Consider the following 19,365-nt stretch of genomic DNA (forward strand, 5'->3'; position numbering starts at 1 on the left):
TCTGATGTCACAAACTACCTTGTAACCAATCAGATTAACGTGTCAACGAGTGGATCGTCAACGATCGTCAACGAGTGGATATCTGAGCTGAGTGAGTGAGTGGAGGCGGGGCTAATATGAATATTCATAGAACCGCGTATACTAAATGAGGCAAGGGTGTCGAGTTACATTCAAGCTATTTCATGGGATTATTTTTTTTTTTTTCAAGTTAAAAACTTTTAATTATGCCATTTTGGTGATCAAAGACGAGTTTTAAGGGATAAAATTATTGACTACATGGGGACTTTAAAATATATTAACTTTAAATGTAGTATTGAATAGCACACTACAGTAGATATTACAATCAAGTACTTTACATGTGCTTTATATCTTAGTCAACACATTTACTTCTTTAGAGAACAACAAAAGATTACGAAAACTTGGTGTAAAATGTACTGTAAGGGTGGGTTTCCTACAGTGGTTCAGGCTGCAGGACTGTCGAATGACTAAAGAAACGTAACTTATCAGCAAAATGGTAGAAAACTGTACCTTTCTTGTTTATTAGCACCCCCTGCTACTTATACCACCAACGGAAATAAGCGCAGTTACAATCGCAAAATATATTGGAGAGCGTTGCTATAGTGTGACGATATTGCATTGCAATAGGTAGCATACCAAAGTTGATACTGAATCAAAAGCTTTTGGGTTTAATGACAATATGGTTATGGTTACACTTAAAATACTTACAAAATAGATGAGATGATAAAAACGTATACCATTAATCGTACCCAGCATATGTTTAATGTTACCTGAGAGATGGGAAGGGAGAGAGAGAAAGAGAGTGAGAAAGTGCAGAGAGAAAGAAAAAAAAAGGCAAAGAAAGAGTGACCCAAGAAACGGTCCCAGAGACAAGAAGAGCCAGCGAATAAAAGAGACAGAGCAACAGTTGCAATATTCTTTTATCCCTTCCTTGAGCATGTGACTGTAACCCAACTGTGAGACATTCAAACTGACCAATCAGAAAATGACAACTTCCCCCACTGTCCTAAAGGTGACCCCTGATGTACACACATTTGTGTGGCAGGCCTTGATCACTATCAGCACCTCTGTGACTTTAGGAATTACAAATGGCCCTTGGGGTAAGAAAGAGGGGGTTGAAAACTAAAGCAAATGTCTTTGTTCATTTTCAAATATCTTTGATTATTTTCAACCCTACTGTACTTTAAAGTAAAACTTTTAATTTGAAATTATTACTAAGTGCACTTTTAAAAATGTACATAAGTGTGTTAAACAGTCATGAAAGTGTACTCTCTTTAAAGCTGCAGTCGGCAAGTCTGGCAGATTGAGGGGACTTAGCCAACATGTTGAATGTTTGCAACTCTCGTGCCCCTCCTCCACTACCACGAGCACCCCCCCATCGAGTTCGTGCTCGTCAGTGCGTGTGCGCCAGATTTTCTACAGGTGTTTTCTTTTCCTTGGTTGTTTTGGACCTCCTAGCTCTGGTTGTTAACCGAGGAATTGGAAGCTTGCTAGTAGATTTTCTCTCCGCCATCACGCTTCGTACAGTCGAACTTCAGGCGTGTGCATGTGATATTGTAACGTGCGCGAGGGGGGAGGGGGGATCTGTGGCATGTGCACGAATAGTGATTGACAGTCAGATCTCACACAGCCCTGGGAGCGGTGGATTTTTGCAAAACAAATAACAGGCTCCAGGTGGAGGTAGAAGCGCAGGGTTTTTTCTAAAACCGGCTGATTTATGTGGTTCTGTCGGAGCATAGTGTCGGTTTCAGTGAATATGATCAAAAAAATCTTACCGACTGCAGCTTTAAGTACACTCAGAGTTTGACATTAATTTTTTTTGCTCAACAGCCACTGTGGCTAGTGGTTTTCCAAAGTTACTAGCCACGCATCACTTTCACTGGCCACAATTTTGACATTGATATCATGGGGGAAAACAGCCATATAGATATTTGTAATATTATCTCATAATTTGGCAGCAGGTTTATTAGGCTGCTGTCACTTTAAGAGCTAATGCACGGATCCATTATACTGTTACACATGCGTTTTCTATCTCAACTCTTTATGTTCACTTAAAACTGACTGTGTTTATGTGAATACTTGCCAACACCAGCATTTTGACATTATTTTGTGTGTGTTTGACTTTTTAAGCACAATAAGAAGCAAAAAAGAAATCAATTTAGACTGGGAGGTGGCTTTATGTGCACACACTTTGGGTGTAAGCAAAAAAATCTGCAGGATTGAGTAAAATTATTCGCAATACGCACAATCCCTTGTCGAAATTCAAACCCTGTAACAGCAACAATATTCATCCGTAGCAAATGAAACGAGTGAGTCAGGGGAGGCGAATTTGTGTGTCAAATCCAGATATTTTTAGTATTGATATGTGGGGTACAACGGGGCTAAATGCACACCGTAAAAAAAAAAAAAGAAAAAAAGAATTGAACTATCTCTTTAAGTGGCCTTTAATTTGTTTTTGTTTTTTAAAAGTCCTGTTAAGATTTGATGTAAACTACAAGTGCACATTAAATACAATTAAGCACACTTATTTTTCACAAGGGCACTCTCTGCTACATACATTACAGATAATTTGAAGTGAGGCTCAGTAAATTGAATTACAGTGCTCTGTTTTTAAATAGCCTAGAGATGGCGAGAGAGATTGAATGTGTCAGGATTTTGATCCGTGTTGGGCATAAACAGCACCTACACTTTAACCCCTTAAACCCTAAGCGTCCCGCCGGCGGGACGGCACCCCATGAAAAAAATTCATAATCAAATTACTAAGCAACCACTGAATGATATGATACAAAATAGGTATCATTTTAAAGCTTAGAATCTCAGCTTTTCAATGCACCTATACATTTTATCCAACTATTAAAAGGTGCTGAGTTATTCCTTTAGAACGGATTATACCGCCGGAGGGCGCCCCCTAGCTATGGAAAAAATTAATTGTCATATTTTTCAAAACTACTGCATTGATCAACACAAAATAGGTATCATTTGAAAGCTTAGAGTCTAAACTTTACAATGAATGTAGCCATTATGATTATCTCCAAAGTAGTGCTGAGTTATTTGCTGATAAAATGATTTTTTTTTAATACATAATTTATGAGGAAGAGGAAATTATTATGTACTGCAATGTGTCAAAAACATCATACTGCTCAGATAGTCTTGTGTCATATGTCATTTGAAAGGTCTCAATGAGTAGAATACAACAAGCATAATTGTTTCAGGCTTTTACTAAACTTGAGCAAGGTTTTTGTAAAATAAGCCCCTCAAGAGACCCATGGGTAAACCATATATGGATGCTGAATTTTAGACACATTTCCGCTTGTAACTTCATGAAACATGCTCCGATTGTGGAAAATGACACATCATTATTTACAGCAGATGCTTACAATTAAAATGAGTCCAAACTCAACGTAATCCATCACTCAGAACTAAAGATATTCCTCATGGAGTTCTAATTCACAAAAAATACACAAACGCACGTAGCCAAGCGAGGTAGCTTAGACTTGGCCTTTTTACTCGTATCTTCATGAAACATACATCGATCATGAAAAATGACACATCGTTATTTACAGCAGGAGCTCATGATTAAGACGAGCCCAAACTCATCAGTCAGATCTAAAGATATTCTTCATGGCGTTCTAACACAGAAAATACCAAAGACGTACCTAGCCAAATATATACTCATGAAGCACTCGCGTTTGGTCTTTACTTATAACTTCACGAAGCATGCACATATCGTAGAAAAATGCACATCATTATTTTCAGCAGACTCTCACGATTAAAAAGAGCCCAAACTCAGCATAATCCATCACTCATATCTAAAGTTATGCCTCGTGGAGTTGTAACACAAATGCGCACATAGATCTTTATTATAGATGTAGCACTTATGTCGCGTTCTAACTCATAACTCAATGAAGCATGCATCAATTGTGGAAAATGGCACATCATTATTTACAGCAGAATGTTACGATTAAAAAGAGCCCAAACACACCATAATCCATCACTCAGGTCTAAAGATATTCCTTATAGCGTTCTGACACAAAAAAATACCAGAGGCGCACCTATGAAGTAGCAATAGCAGTGATGCTATGTTGTTTTGATGTGACGTTTCAGCTCATAACTCAATGAAACATGCATAGATTGTGAAAATTCGAACATCTTTATTGACAACAGATTCTCACGATTACAAAGAGCCCACACACAACAGAATCCATTGCTTTGATCACGAGATATTCCTCACGAAGTAATGCATACTTGGCTAAAAAACAAGTCTCTCATCCTTCTGGGGAGCAAAGTGTTTTCCAATTTTCCCGGAACCGTCCGCGCTCGTTTTCAAACGTGGAATAACACAAAATATGTATCATTTTAAAGCTTAGAATCTCAGCTTTTTAAAGAATCTAACCACTTCGATCAACTCTGAACGAGTGCTGACTAGTCTCTCTAAACCGGAGTGTACTGCCCGTGTGCGCCACCCATGGCGCCCCCTAGCTGCGAAAATATTCATTATCATATTTTTCAAAAATATTGCCTTGATTCAAACAAAATTGGTGTCATTTGAAACCTTAGAGTCTGAACTTTACAGTGAATGTAGCCTATTTGAAAAACTCCAAAGTATTGCTGAGTTATTTGCTGATAAAGATATAAAAAAAAATTCATAATCTATAAAATACTTTTTTGTACTATGTACTGCAATGTGTCAAAAACATCATACATCTCACGAAACATTAAAAAATCGTTGAAAATGGCACTTCATTTTTTACAGCATATTCATACAATTAAAATGAGCCCAAAATTAACTTTATCTATTGCTTTTATGACAAGATATTCTTCATGGTGAAACACTATAAAAAATGCCCATGAGGGGGCGTCAAGGTCTCAACAAAAATGCTATCTTGGTTCCAAAGGCTGTAACGTTTGATTACTTTATCCAATCACCACAAAATTTGATCCAGATGCAGCTCATATGTAGAGGGACTTCCCCAAAAAAGAATTTTCCTCCTACCTTATTTCCTTCCTGAGTTATTCCATGTCAAATAAGAAAGATATGCATTATCATTATAAAAATTATATTTATTTTTTGTCTTTTATCAGCAGTTTCTCGGCAGAAGAATGTCCAAATGTAATTTAATTTATATTTTCAAAAAATGTGAAAAGTGTTCTTTCAAATGATACCTACCTTTTGACTCTCCTTGCTATAGTTTTGAAGTTATGAGTCTTTAGTTTTGTGTATGTCACTCAGAAAACTCTTTTTTTTTATTGCTTTCCTAATGTGTGAGGACTAAACAAAAAGGCTACCTTTGTTCCAAATGCTGTAACTTTTGAGTACTTTATGCGATCACCACAAAATTTGATTCAGATGCAGCTCACATTTAGGGGTACTTCCCCAAAAAAGAAAATTTGTGCTACCATATTTCCTCCCCGAGTTATTGCATGTCAAACAAGAGAGAGATGCAAAATCATAAAAAAATTATGTTTTTTTTTTTGTATTTATCAGCAGTTTCTCGGCAGGAGAATATCCAAATGTAATGTAATTTATATTTTCAAAAAATTTGAAAAGAGTTCTATCAAATGATACCTACCTTTTGACTCTCCTTGTTATAGTTTTGAAGTTATGAGTCTTTACTTTTTTGTGTGTCACTCAGACAAAAAAACTCCAAAAATGGCTCAGGGTTTAAAGGGTTAAAACAGAAGTGTGTTACAATGTCACTGATCCAACTTCTGTTTTGTAAAACTGTCATCTGTTAAATGTAAATCATGGGGTTTAAAGGAACAGTTCACCCAAGTGAAAATTCTGTACATTTATTCACTCTAATATCATTCCAAACTTGCATGTTGTTATTTTCTGTTGTGGAACACAAAAGTGAGAAGTTTTGAACTCGCAAAGTTCATTGTGACTTATGAACCTACAATCTCCAAAAAGCACCATTAAAAGTATTTGGAGTAGCCAAAGTAGTTTTATGTGAAGAACAGACAGAAATTTAAGTTGTAACTGTTGATCATCTTTCTCTCTGCTGTAACTCTCAAATTATACATGGCATCTTTAGGCCGTTTTCACCTGGTATTAAGATGCATTTTTGTCTATTGGATCACAAGTGGACGAATCTATATATAGGTGTAAAATGTTTTGAGCTTGTCCACTTTCGACCACTTCCAGAGGTAGAAAACGCATTAGACCGGATTGCTTTCGTAGAGAAGAAGCTCATGTGGTCAAATGTGTTCAATTAGCCGCAAAAGACCGTCTACTCGCCGTCTACTGACCTGATGCGTGAACATTATGGGAAGAGATGTAGCCAGACAGGATTTAAACTTTGTCGGCTGAAGACCCAAGTTTGGTTTGAAGATGAAAAACATACCAAGCACAGGGTTACGGCTCTCAGAGCAGAAACAAAAGCTGCTGCTCTCCGTATGTTTTTCTGTAGTCTCCGGGCGTGTTCAATTGCATGAGTTTATTTTGTCCATTAGATCGAAAGATCTGAAAAAGTCCATACATTTACCCCCCCATAGACCCTCCCCTCTAAGAAATCAGGATAGAAGTGATCGGAAGTGGACATAACAGATTAAAACACCAGGTGTAAACGGAAATGTGTCTCCGTCGTATACTTGTGATCCGATCGACCAAAAACACATCTTAATACCAGGTGTAAACAGAGCCTTGGACATGCTACAGGCTGGACTCGAGTTAAATGAGCAGTTGCCCCATACTCACCTAAACTGAGGGGATTCTTCGACAAGCTTTTTTCCTTTATGTGTCTGTTCTAGCAGTTTGACCAAACATTTGGAAACTCATTAACAATTCAAGACTAATTTTCTTAAATGAATTATGTTTAATCCCATCACGTTTGTCTGAATTCTGTGAATGAATTGCTATTCTCCTGAGTGGTGTCGTGTTATTTTTCTGTGATGGATTGTGTGAGTGAAGCATAACAATGAAGGCCACATCTGGTTGAGCTTGTCCTCTCGGAGGGGTCAGCGAGAGGAAACACTCTCAGTGAAACACAGATCAGTGTCTCTGCACACTTCAGCTGTACGGTACATGGAGCTCTAGTAGTGATCAGTCACATGTCGTTTACTGCTCTGGTGATTGATCATGTCCATCAGAAATAGATAATGCCTAACCTCCTTGATTGATTCCATTGGTTGTTGATTGTTTTTTTGGAATGTGGGAGTGGCACTCAAAAACGAATAAGAGCTTGCGGTCGAGTGTAAGAAAGTGACGGGGTTTAAGTGGACTAAAAGTATATACTTAAATGCGAACTTGAGTGGGTAAAAAACAAAAAAAATCACACTTAAGTTGAACTTTATCCACTGGTTTCACAGACAAAGCCTAAGTCGAGTCCCAGACCAAAAAGCATGTTTGAGCTGTTTTAACTGAAAGCAACTTGCACTGGCATATCTTAAAATATGGTACTTTTATTAAATCTATTTAAATATCCTAACTGAACTGATGCCTAATCCTGAAACCAGGCCTATATGTAATTAAATGATATCGATAGATAAAATACTTAAATCTTCTTTGAAATATGGTACTGCCAAATGTACTGACAAGCATTTGTGGTAAACTAAAATATACTCCTGGTCTGGTTAAAACATGTGGACCCCAAATTTCAGAAGTTGCCAGCCGATGCTTTTCAGTGTTTGTGCAATAGATGGTCAGATTCACAGATTTCATCAATCTATCAGACGGCGCCAACTTCTGCAAAGACTTCAGATGACGCAAACTCTGAGTCAACATGCACCAATGCTACAATTTTCTTTATGTCATAATCATTTTTGTTTACAAACAAGTATTCATTACGTCAATGAGCTCATTGCTTCTGCTTTAAATTATTACATTGTTTAAATTAGTACAGCTAACTGTGATTTGTATATGTACATTTCTGAAATACATAACTTAGACAGTTACCACTGATAATAGATGACTCTAAATTGTAATGTGGACTCATGCATTTTCTGTAAAACTGCTTTGAAGCGATGTGTATTGTGAAAAGCGCTATACAAATAAATGTGAATTGAATTGAACATCAGGAAGAAACCAAGCTGCTATAATGAGCATTTCTGAGGAAGAACTAATTCATGCGGTTGCCATTAGACGTCATCAAGTACTACGTTTGCTGCTGAGATATTTCCTCATTCGGACTAAAAATGCACATTTCCCAATCATTTCTTTCCTGTCGACTGTGTAATCCTTCCCATAAACTGCTGCACTATTACATCATGTATGTGTGAGATAGGTTGTTTTTTAATGCATTGGTCCATGCATTTTCCCGACTGAGTGGTCTGTTACTATGACACTTCAAACCTGCAAAGTTTTGTGTTTTCAGAAACAACGAATCCTCCCATGCTGCGTCTTTTACAATCTTCCAGTGCTTCAGTCAGTTGCATCAGTGACCACATCCTTCCACTCTGCGTTCTCCATCTTAGTTCTCTGTGTTGTAAAGCCATTGAGTGCAGATTCAGGCTTAGCCCTGGAATACGTAAAACATTAAATGTACAGTCGTAGTTTCACAGTTTTAGTTTTTAATTTGACTATGGCCAGGAGTAGGCCTTAGTTCAATTAACACATTTTAGTAGCTTTTATAAACATGCCTTGGAAAAAACATTACTGGTGTGCATCTTGAGACAAAACAATGACACTGACATGTTTTAAGTTATGTCAGTGCAAGTTGCTTTCAGTTAAAACACCTCAAACATGCATTTTAGTATGACACTTAAGCCTGGTCTGTGAAACTGGGGGTATGTGTGTTAACATAGTCTGTGGTTGAAGCTCAGACTGTAGCCGTTTGATGTGAGGATTGTTCATGTCTGGCGCACAAACGCTGCAGGATGACGCACACACTGAACTTTAAAACTTTCAATTTGAGCTTGTGAAAAATTCTTAACCCTTAATATGAGTAATAGCCAGAAGCATCATGTTCATTCAGAAGCGCAGGTGGATTTTAAATGTAACTTTGAAAATTAAGCTGCATGCTTATTGTAAAAACAAAAGCAGTGGCAGAAATAACACATTCACATGTTTGAATTTGGTCAGTACTATTGACTGGGAAAAAACTGTGTGAGTGAATGAATAGAGTTTTCCCCCTTTGGTCATGTTTCCAGCAAGCACTCGTTATAATTAGTCCACCAGTCACCACCACATCACACAAACCTCAGGTGCATCTGGGCAGATCACACACATCACATCACATCTGCCGCAGTCTGATTTCAAGACCCCTGCCCTGTAATGCCATACAGCACACATGCTCTTCCTATTTAAAATGACAAAAATAACCATTCTAACTCAACATTTAAGTTATAGATCAACTGTGGTCTGTTCTGAGGTTGTAACTTAACCAGTCACTCCACCCACTTGAGGTCTGTGATCTGTCATTATCTGATGATCTGTGTAAGGCGAGTGTAAATCCATCAGTATAGTTGTCTAGGAGCCAAAATCATTCAAATATGTTTTAAAACAGCATTGTATGAACATATGTCATTGTTTAGCATGGGCCAGTACATGTACCCATATCAGATTTTATAACACAGTTGTGTTTGCAAAGGCAACACTGCTATTTTTGCTCATACTGAGGGTAAGAGGTTTAGAACAAACAATGTTCAATGTGTTTGCCATCCTGCAGTGTTTCTGCTCCAGACACAAATGCTCCATTTTCACTTGCTGTAGCCAAAAAATGGGTGAAAAAGGTCCTACTGAGACCTGAGCCATATCTAGAGCAGGGGTTCTCAACCTTTTTGACACTAAGGCCCCACTTTTTCCAAGGCCGTTTTGAATGGATGATGATAACTGGATGGATGGATGGACAGACAGATAGACTCATCATCATCTTTGTGTCTTTGTGTTCAGCAGTATGTTGCAGTGGTTGAGTGAAGTGTTCTGGCAGGAGCATCTGTGGTTCCCAGAGGGTTTGGGATGGGCTGACCTGGAGGACCGTGATGGGCGGGTCTATGCGAAGGCACGGGATTTGTGGGTGGCATTGCCAATCGCCATCCTGTTTATGGCTATTCGACAGGTCTTTGAGAGGTGGGTCCAAAGCTACATCACTACACTCATCTTTCTTTTCCTCTGTTTTCTCAGTTTTTCTCTTTGTCAGATATTTGATAAGCTTTGCCTCTTTCTCTCTCTTGGCCTCTGTCTGGCATGCTTATAAATAGGTCTTCAGTTCTATTTCTGTCGGCATGCTTTTTCTTTAATGTCTTCTCTCCCTGCGTCACTCCCTTCGTTTTACTCTCCCACCCCTCTCTCTCTCTCTCTAGCTGTCTTTGCTTTCATCTAATTTCTTTCTCATTTATCCTGTAATTCTTTTTTATTACTGTGAGTATCAAAGATAAGGAAAAAGAGGCTGAATTAGAATCAATGCACTAAAATACAGAGAAATATATCATCTGCGAAGCTAATAACTAATAATCAAATAAGGATCCAAAGGGTCAAATTTACCAATTCATTTCAATAAAGCAATGTCATTTAAAATGCACAGTCCAAAAACAAGAAGACAGGAGCAACATAAACCAGTGCATGAAATAAATAAAACAGGCCTGTAAAAGAAAGTACAATAAATGGAATACATACAACAATGGTCCATAGACGATAAATATGGATAATAAAATGATCTATGCGTAGATACTACTCTACCATTCAAAGGTTTAGAGTGGGTTTAGTTTTGAAAGATACTCACCATGCTGCGTTTATGTGATGAAAATACAGCAAAAACAGGAATATTGTAAAAAATGATTACAATTTAAGTGGTCAAAATGGTTGTCCCCTGGAAAGGTACGTGGAGGAATTTTTGGTGGAGACACATACTCAAAGCATGTTTTAGGGAAGGGCTGGATAACCATCTGTTTGTCTTCCTATTGCCGGGAAATGATAGCACATCAGTAGCCCAGTATACCAATTATATTCTCTGGCTGGATGGTTCTGATTTTGTTGTGGAGGAAATGAACGAGGAATGTGCTCGAGACTATCCAGCCCCTTTCCCGATTGCATTTGTCTATTCCAGTCCTCCCCAGGCCATAACCCAAATCCTCCACGGACCTAGAGCCAGAGCCCACTACAGACCTGGAGCTTTAGCTCGCCACAGAGCCCATGCCTGAGCCCATCCTCGTCCTGGAGACCGAGTCCAACAAAAAGTCTGACCAGGTGTGTGAGCCGGCATCAATTTCCGTCCCAGAGAGTGTGTTAGTGTAGTTTAAGGGCATGATGTGGAGCCTCACCTATATTCCCGCCACTGAGGGTGGGCTGTGCATTACTTCCAAATAACTGTGTGAAGAATTGGAGGTTTTTCCAAGGTCTCCCGTCCACCCTGTCCCGTCTTTCAGTCCCTCGGCTTCTCTTCTGTTTGTTCCACTCTGCTCTGCAAATCCACCTCGGGTCTTCCGGCCTCCAGCTCTGCCTTGGCATGGGGACCCCCTGTTTCCACCACAAACCACTGTGCCTGTCACTCTACCTTGAACCGTCGACCATTCGGCTCAACCTTGGCTCCTCCCTCCCTCTGCTCACCTGGTATCGTCGTCTTTACGGCTCCACTGGGATCCCTCGTCCTTCTGACTTCGCCATGGTCAGTCGTTGCTCTGTCTACGCCACGGACTTCCGGGTCTTTGGCTGCGCCTCGTCCCTCCACCCCTCCGGCTCTGTTTGGCTCCACCTTAAGGTCCTTGCACACTTGAGTCCGAAATTTTCGTATGCGTTTTTTCATATTCGTCATTCAGTGGCTCTGAATTGTCAAAACACCTCTCAAAATGCTTTGCTACGGATGCGAAAAACGCTAAAAATCGAACCCAATACGAATTTTTTTTTTATGACCGACGAAAGTTTCCAAGGTAGTGTGTAAACGTGATTGACACAACGTGAGGTCGTATTAATTATATGCGAATATAATATTTATATTCTTTTAGTCTGCAAGGACCTTTAGTCCTCCAGCACCCTGGCTTCGCCTCGGCCTCCAGGACCTATGGTGTCGCCCGGTCTCTGTGTCTCCTCGGCTCCACCCAGGTTTCCAACTCTTCTGGCTCCACTGCCGGTGGTCGGATTTCTGACTCCACCTTGGCTCTTCACACCATCAGTTCTGCCGTGGGCCTTCATCTGGGCTATGCTACATGTTCCCTCCTGCCTTCATCCCCTCCCTGGCTCCTCCCTCCATCATCTCCTCCATCCCCCCCCCCCACACACACACACACCCCGTCACGCTTCTCTCCAGCTTCATGTCCTCCTCCAGAGCCCCCACTATCCCTTCACTGTTGAACTATTGTTTTTGATGAATAGAAATTTCTAAATATATATATATATTTATCAATTTAATGCATCCTTGCAGAATAAAAGTATTAATTTCTTTTCAAAATAATGTCCCTGTATGTTCAGATATGTTGCTACACCAGTAGCCTCTCTATTGGGCATTAAGGAAACAGTCAGAAGGCGAGTTACACACAACCTAACACTGGAGTCCTACTTTTGCAACACAACTAAAAACCCCCCACAGGTGCGTACACTTCTAACTGCACTTATAAATTAATCACAAATTGCCCCACACTACCACAACAGCTATCATTTTGTTTTTACCATCCAGAGTTCAGTTGAGAAACTGTGCAAGCAGACGGGATGGACAGAGCGACAGGTCCAGTGCTGGTTCAGGCGGCGCAGGAATCAAGACAGACCCAACCTTCTCAAGAAGTTTTGTGAGGCCAGGTAAAAACACACCAACACCCTGTTCTTCACATGCACTTTCTATAGTCCTGTTACCGTGGACCATTTACAATAAGATGAGCTTTAGCTGCTAATGTGTGAGATTACAGGCAGGTTTATTAAAAGTAATTTCTGTAAGTGAACTGCCCGTGTATAAGCTTGAGTCAATTCTGTATAAAAGGCAACTCTCTTCTGAAGTGTTCCCGCTGGTGTTTGGCACTTATTCAATTATTCATATGTTTAGTAAAACTTTTAAAGGCTCTTTCACATGCAGTGGTTTTCAATCCTGGTCCCGGAGGCCCACAGCACTGCGCATTTTTTTGACACACCCATTTCAGGTTTTAAAGCCTAATACATTGAATTCTATGGCAAAAAACTGGATGTGCATAGTAACCAAGGAGGTTCTCTATGTGTAGCATTTCCATTCACCTCAATAGTGTGGGACCACCCTGAATAATGTCACTGATCAAATAGTGGTGAAAAAATCTAATTAGTCGATTTTATTTTTACAGAAAAACTGAAACTGAAGTTTTCACGTCTACTTTGACCCGCCCCCAAACACTAGTTTTAGCTGAGGCCTGGAAGAGTGATTCGTGTTGTCGACATGTCGAGAATGTGCTGTTTTCAGCACTGCAAATCCACTTTGATGTACTTCACAAGGATGAGGACTTGAGCTGGAATTGATACTGAAAACCCGACATCGTCATTACTGTTCGCGTCACTGTGTATCAAGCTCTGAGGAAGCTGAAATTCAAATATGGTAATAGGCGTTTTGTTTCTAGTTCGCTGTAAGCGGTAGACCAATCTCAACAGATTGGGAGAATGAATAGTTCAAACTAATAGTTTTCAGACTCTTTGAGAAATGAGGTGATGTTTTTTTACCTTGAATGCATGTTGTAGGAGCCCTCCAAAACAAAATTAGGAACCTTTAAATTAGCATAATAGGGTCACTTTAGATCTCATATAAGGTGTTTTATAGGAAATTTTTAATGATATAATGTTTCTCCTCTAATTTGTTGTTAAAATATAATAATTTGAATGGTGGCTATAATACCGTCCTTCGGATGAGACGTTAAACCGAGGTCCTGACTCTCTGTGGTCATTAAAAATCCCAGAATGTCCTTCGAAAAAGAGTAGGGGTGTAACCCCGACATCCTGGCCAAATTTGCCCCTTGGCCCCTGTCCATCATGGCCTCCTAATCATCCCCATATACTGATTGGCTTCATCACTGTCTCCTCTCCACCAATAATCTGGTGTGTGGTGGGCGTTCTGGCGCAATATGGCTGCCGTCGCATCATCCAGGTGGATGCTGCACATTGGTGGTGGTTGAGGAGATTCCCCCTTCTATGTAAAGCGCTTTGAGTACCTAGAAAAGTGCTATATAAATGTAACGAATTTTTATTAATATTATTATTAATAAAAACTTGTTTTCATGATGGCATTTTTTCAAACATCAAGACAACAGGTTGTCAAAATATAATAAATATGTAATATAATGCTTATATTTATCAAACGGCTGCTCTCTAGGGTTAATTATTGAGCTACAGGAAATTGGTAGTAGTGATTGTAAAAAAACTGTAAACGTCAGTGAACGATTTCGGCCCTCCAAAACAGTTTTGTCTGAAACCAAGAATTCATTTGCAGCCAAATATTTTCAGTTATCAATTTCGGTGCATCACTAACTTGTAATATAATGAAATATTTGTCTTTTTAAGTTACAGTACACAGCTTTTCTTTAGAATAACCATAAATGGAAAAAAATACCCCATAATGGTGCTGTTACAGCATCTACCAGCAGCGAATAACTGGACCGTACTAACTAAACTTAACCTTGACCCTTTTTTTCTTTCATAGCTGGAGATTCGCCTTTTATCTTCTCGCCTTCATTGGTGGTCTTGTTGCACTGATAGATGTAAGTCATTTGCAGTTTCAGCCTGTTTTAACTCTCTGATTTTATTTCCTCTGCTGATTTATTGCATAACACAATCCTTCCTCTCTGTCTCTTTCTCTAGAAACCCTGGTTGTACGATCTAAAGGAGATGTGGAAAGGGTTCCCCACTCTGGTGAGTTATATCTCCTTTATAAACATGACACACTAAAGACAGACATCATGTAGAGCTGCTCATTTTTTAAAGGGCATCTTGTCATTTCCAGCAAATGGAATATACTGTAGACAACGTACAATAATCAGAAACAAACTTAACATACTGCATATATGGTAAATAAGAACCAAGCATTTACATAACTTTGAACATGAGCTTTTTAATCTTTTTGTTAGCACCCATAAAGTTCAAAATAAGGAGAGAAACCCTTGTGAAAAAAAGTTTGCTTTGGAATACTGGAAATAATATACTTTAAAAGAACGTACTTAAGTGTGAACAATGTAATGTTGTGCATTTAAAATATATGTAATATTGAATAACATACTGCGGTTAAAATTATAAAGTACTTTTCATGTGCTTTTGTATGTTAGTAAACACATCAAATAAGTGTACTTCTTTAACGACAAAAGATTATTAAAGCACATTTAAAATGTACTTTAAAGTAAACCTTTTAATTTCACATTATTGCAAAGTGCACTTTGTAAAAATGCATTTAAGTCTGTTAAGTGTACTGTCTTAAACTGCACTTAAGTGGCCTTATATTTCATTAATATTATATTATCTGCAAGTTTAAGATTTGAAGTACAATGATAAATGATAATAACAATAATATCTGTTGTAATAATCCAAGTAATAACAATAAAGTCTGTTGATATGCAATTAGATTAGGATAATTTACACATTATTTGTAAAGCTCATGTCATCAAATGTCAGATTGCTGAAAGCTCTGAGTCAGTGAACCGTATCTCTCTCATTCAGACCCTCCTGCCGTCTCAGTACTGGTACTACATGCTGGAACTGGGTTTCTACACCTCGCTTCTTTTCAGTGTGGCATCTGATGTCAAACGTAAAGTAAGTCTGCCATAAGTCATACCGTCATCGTATCACACTGCAAACCTCATCTTTGCATCTCAATTAATCGTTTTATTCAAACACCTAGTTATTGTTATCTGAGCAGAGCAGTATTCAAAGCAGCAGTTTATGGGAATCATTGCAGGCTGTTTTGTTTTTGCGGCAAGGTTGATGACAGATGTTTAGAATATGTTTCCATGTGCTACTTTTAGTAAAAAAATGATTGTGCAACTCTCTGACATTAGAAAAAAGAAAACCTTTATACACATTAACATTTGAACCTGAATTTGTGGAAGTAAATTTATGACGCAACAAAAAAGTGAACCCAACATTGCCTGTTGAATATTGTAGTAGTGGTAATTAAAAAAAAATATTTTTAAATGATTGTGAATATTTATTGTTGTATTTTTAAAAATGCTATTGTGTGTTAAAATGTTTCCTTTTGAATATTTACAGATTAATTATGCAACCATGTTGAATTGCAGCCCCCAAAAATGCAAGCCCAAGAAAATACAATGCATAAAAAATGCAAGCACTGTTAATGCTTTTTCAGAGACATTTGTCATTATTTTACTTGTGGACTTTCAGACCACCACCTTAGCTTTAAGGGTTCATTTATAGTGTCAAGTCACCTTTATTTATATTTATTTTTAAATTGGTTCATTATGTCACCGTCCAGCTCAGTTCAGTTCTCATACAACAGCGTCAGTACACACATATCAATTATATTGTCCCTATCATACACCCGGCGCAATGCAGCGCCAAGCGCGACGCAAGTGTTTTCTGCTAGTTTCAGCCTGACGCAGTTATCATTTTCATTTCATTTTCATTACACTGCTTAATATACACACAGGGCACACAGCACACAAACTAGCCAAATAACCTCTAGAAATCTTTAAAAACAAAATAGCAAAGGGAATGGGAGATGAGACTCTGGTTGTTTTTTTTGCATGTTACGCCCAAAACACACCCATTACTCATTATGGAGAATAGGAAGAACCCTTTTAGACCATGCGCCGGGCGCGCCCGCGCCCGCGCCGACCATTTTTCCCGTCATTAAACTAGCAAAAGTGGATTCGGACACACCCTAAGTGCACTTGCGCCCTGTTAGAAATGGCTCTTGTGGTCTCTGCTGAGGATCAGTGCCCATGGCTGTCATGTCGACGATGCCTTCACAGGGGATTGTCTAGTAGACACGGTCTTTGCTGACATTCAGGGCTGCATTGTGGTCATGTCTTCTTGGCGCAGGTCCACCATCTGATCTGGATACGGCCCGGATCCGGCTGACTACGGTAACCACGGGATAAGGACGAGACAGACTAATATTAGCGTAGATGCTATTCTTCTTACAATGTAACGAGTACAATGGGTGTTATAGGAAGTGTTCCCGGTTCCGGTTGACATCATTTATGCAGCCTAACAATCCGTTAAGGGATTTGAATAATAGAAATTGATAATGTGTGATGTGTGTGCCAGGTTAAAGAGATGTGTTTTTAGTCTAGATTTAACGGACAAAGTGTGTCTGCTTCCCGATCCCGAACCAGGCTAGGAAAATCTCCTATTTAGGAGGATCTACCGCCTGCAGTTGATATTCTGGCCAGAATTTTGAAATTGCAATAGAAGTGAAGACTTTAATGCGTTAAGAGCTCGCTCAAGTACTGAGGAGCTAAACCTAAACAAATTACATTGTAAGTAATTAGTAAGATTTTAACATGTATGTGATGTTTAATGGGGAGCCAATGCAGTGTTGACAGAACGGGGCTAATATGGTCATATGTCCTGGTTCTAGTAAGAACTCGAGCTGCTGTATTTTGGACCAGCTGGAGTTTGTTTACTAAAGGGTTAGTTCACCCAAAAATGAAAATTCTGTCATTAATTACTCACCTTCATGTTTTTACAAACCCGTAAGACCTTCGATCATCTTCTTCTAAACACAAATTAAGATATTTTTGATGAAATCCGAGAACAATACCTCTAATTTTGTTTTCTTTCAGTTGCGCTAAATTTTTTCAGGTTGCTCTCTTGAGGGCGCGAGTGTGCTCGTTATACAACGGTGTTGGACTACTTTCCTTAATCTTCTTTTAGCGTAAAGGAGCAACCATGTCCATGTCATGGTTTCTGTTGCAACATCGAGTTCATTCAAATACTGTTAAAATATATGCTAATATTCACACAAAACCACACAAGGAGGGTGGAAAATGGTCATTATAAACAAAATTATGAAATATATATTGACTAACATTATAACTGGACCTCATGGGAAAGGAAAAAAATGATAAACAACTGAAATGACTGTTCAAACGCATGAAATGTATTGGCTGTGTGTAATTTAAACTAGTGAGTCAGGGATCATGATTGAATTCCATGTTTTCTTTATAATGAATCACATTAAAATGAGAGGCGTAGTATGAACATCTCATAATGGTGTAATGATATCAGCATTATCTTACGCTTTCTTCCAGGACTTCAAAGAGCAGATCATTCATCATGTGGCCACCATCATGCTGATCAGTTTCTCCTGGTGTGTTAATTACATCAGAGCGGGAACGCTCATCATGTTCATGCATGATTCAGCTGACTATCTACTAGAGGTGAGTAGAACAACCAGAGACAGAGACCCAATGGGACGTCAATGTGATATTGTCAAGAGAGTGGACTAGGATAGATGTTGTGTATATTAGTGGTTAAAGATCTGGGCATATTAGTTGTGCAAATCAATATATTAGAATGTTTTCTGAAGGATCATGTGACACTGAAGACAGGAGTAATGATGCTGAAAATTCAGCTTTGCATCACAGAAGTAAATTACCCTTTACAAAATAGATTTAATTAGGAAACAGCTTTTTAAAATTACAATAATATTTTACAATATTGTCCTTTTACTGTATTTTTGATCAAATGAATTCAGCCTTGGTGAGCATAAGAGACTTTCAGAAACATTACAAAAATCGTATAGACCCCAAACTTTTGATTTTGGATGAACAACTCATGACATGTATATCAGTAGAAAAACCATTTCTGTCTCCCTCTACCTCTTCTATACACATCAGTTTCTCTCCCTCATATCATCTCTCTCTCTCTCTCTCTCTCTCAGTCAGCTAAGATGTTTAACTACGCGAGATGGAAGAACGCATGCAACTACATCTTCATCCTGTTTGCTGCGATCTTCATCGTCACACGCCTCTTCATCTTCCCTTTCCGGTACACATCTCATCTGTCTCTCTCTCAATTTCTCCACACACACATGTTGTCATCACCAGTTTCGATTATGATACAGTTGTTCTGTGGATATAAGATAGATTATACTTTATAAGTAAAGCCAGGTGTTAAATTGTTTGATTGAGAACAAAGACAAAGAAGTAAGTGTGTGTAATACTGTACAACATTACAAATTAGTATGATGCCTTAGAAGGCAGCTGCCTATGTAGGTAGTAGACAGCAAGGCAGCTCACTAGGTTTTGGAGCAGAGCTAATGTTACATGGCAGGAGAACAGTTCTTACTCATAAAGTGAAAAAGTATGACTTTAATCAAAAACAAAACCACAAAATAAATAAATTCCTGATACCTATGGTTTTATGCAATGAATATGTTTTACTTGTGTTGTCTTATACACCTTAAACACAAGTTTAATCCTAAAGTCCGACCGAAAGAAGTCTAAACCAGTCTCAACATGTATATTCAAATAGGTAGGAGCGGCAAATAGAGAAACATAACAGGAATTAAACATCAG

The 19,365-nt window shown here is 38.7% G+C and overlaps 1 protein-coding gene across 2 annotated transcripts in view; it reads left to right on the forward strand.

Moving 5' to 3' along the window:
• cers2b (ceramide synthase 2b) overlaps nt 1–19,365 on the forward strand; it is a 40,899-nt gene that overhangs the window by 14,932 nt on the left and 6,602 nt on the right. The window contains exons 2-9 of one of the 2 annotated variants that reach the window (XM_081388407.1): nt 9,848–10,024; nt 12,359–12,476; nt 12,564–12,682; nt 14,535–14,592; nt 14,693–14,743; nt 15,542–15,634; nt 18,097–18,225; nt 18,729–18,835. In XM_081388407.1, coding sequence (XP_081244533.1) covers nt 9,852–10,024; nt 12,359–12,476; nt 12,564–12,682; nt 14,535–14,592; nt 14,693–14,743; nt 15,542–15,634; nt 18,097–18,225; nt 18,729–18,835 — 848 coding nt within the window. In that variant the 5' untranslated portion in view covers nt 9,848–9,851. The remainder of the gene's footprint in view (nt 1–9,847; nt 10,025–12,358; nt 12,477–12,563; nt 12,683–14,534; nt 14,593–14,692; nt 14,744–15,541; nt 15,635–18,096; nt 18,226–18,728; nt 18,836–19,365) is intronic. The other variant, XM_081388408.1, reaches the window with a different exon arrangement.

This window comes from Scardinius erythrophthalmus, assembly GCF_964197995.2.
Source record: "Scardinius erythrophthalmus genome assembly, chromosome: 16".
Classification (NCBI taxonomy): Eukaryota; Metazoa; Chordata; class Actinopteri; order Cypriniformes; family Leuciscidae; genus Scardinius; species Scardinius erythrophthalmus.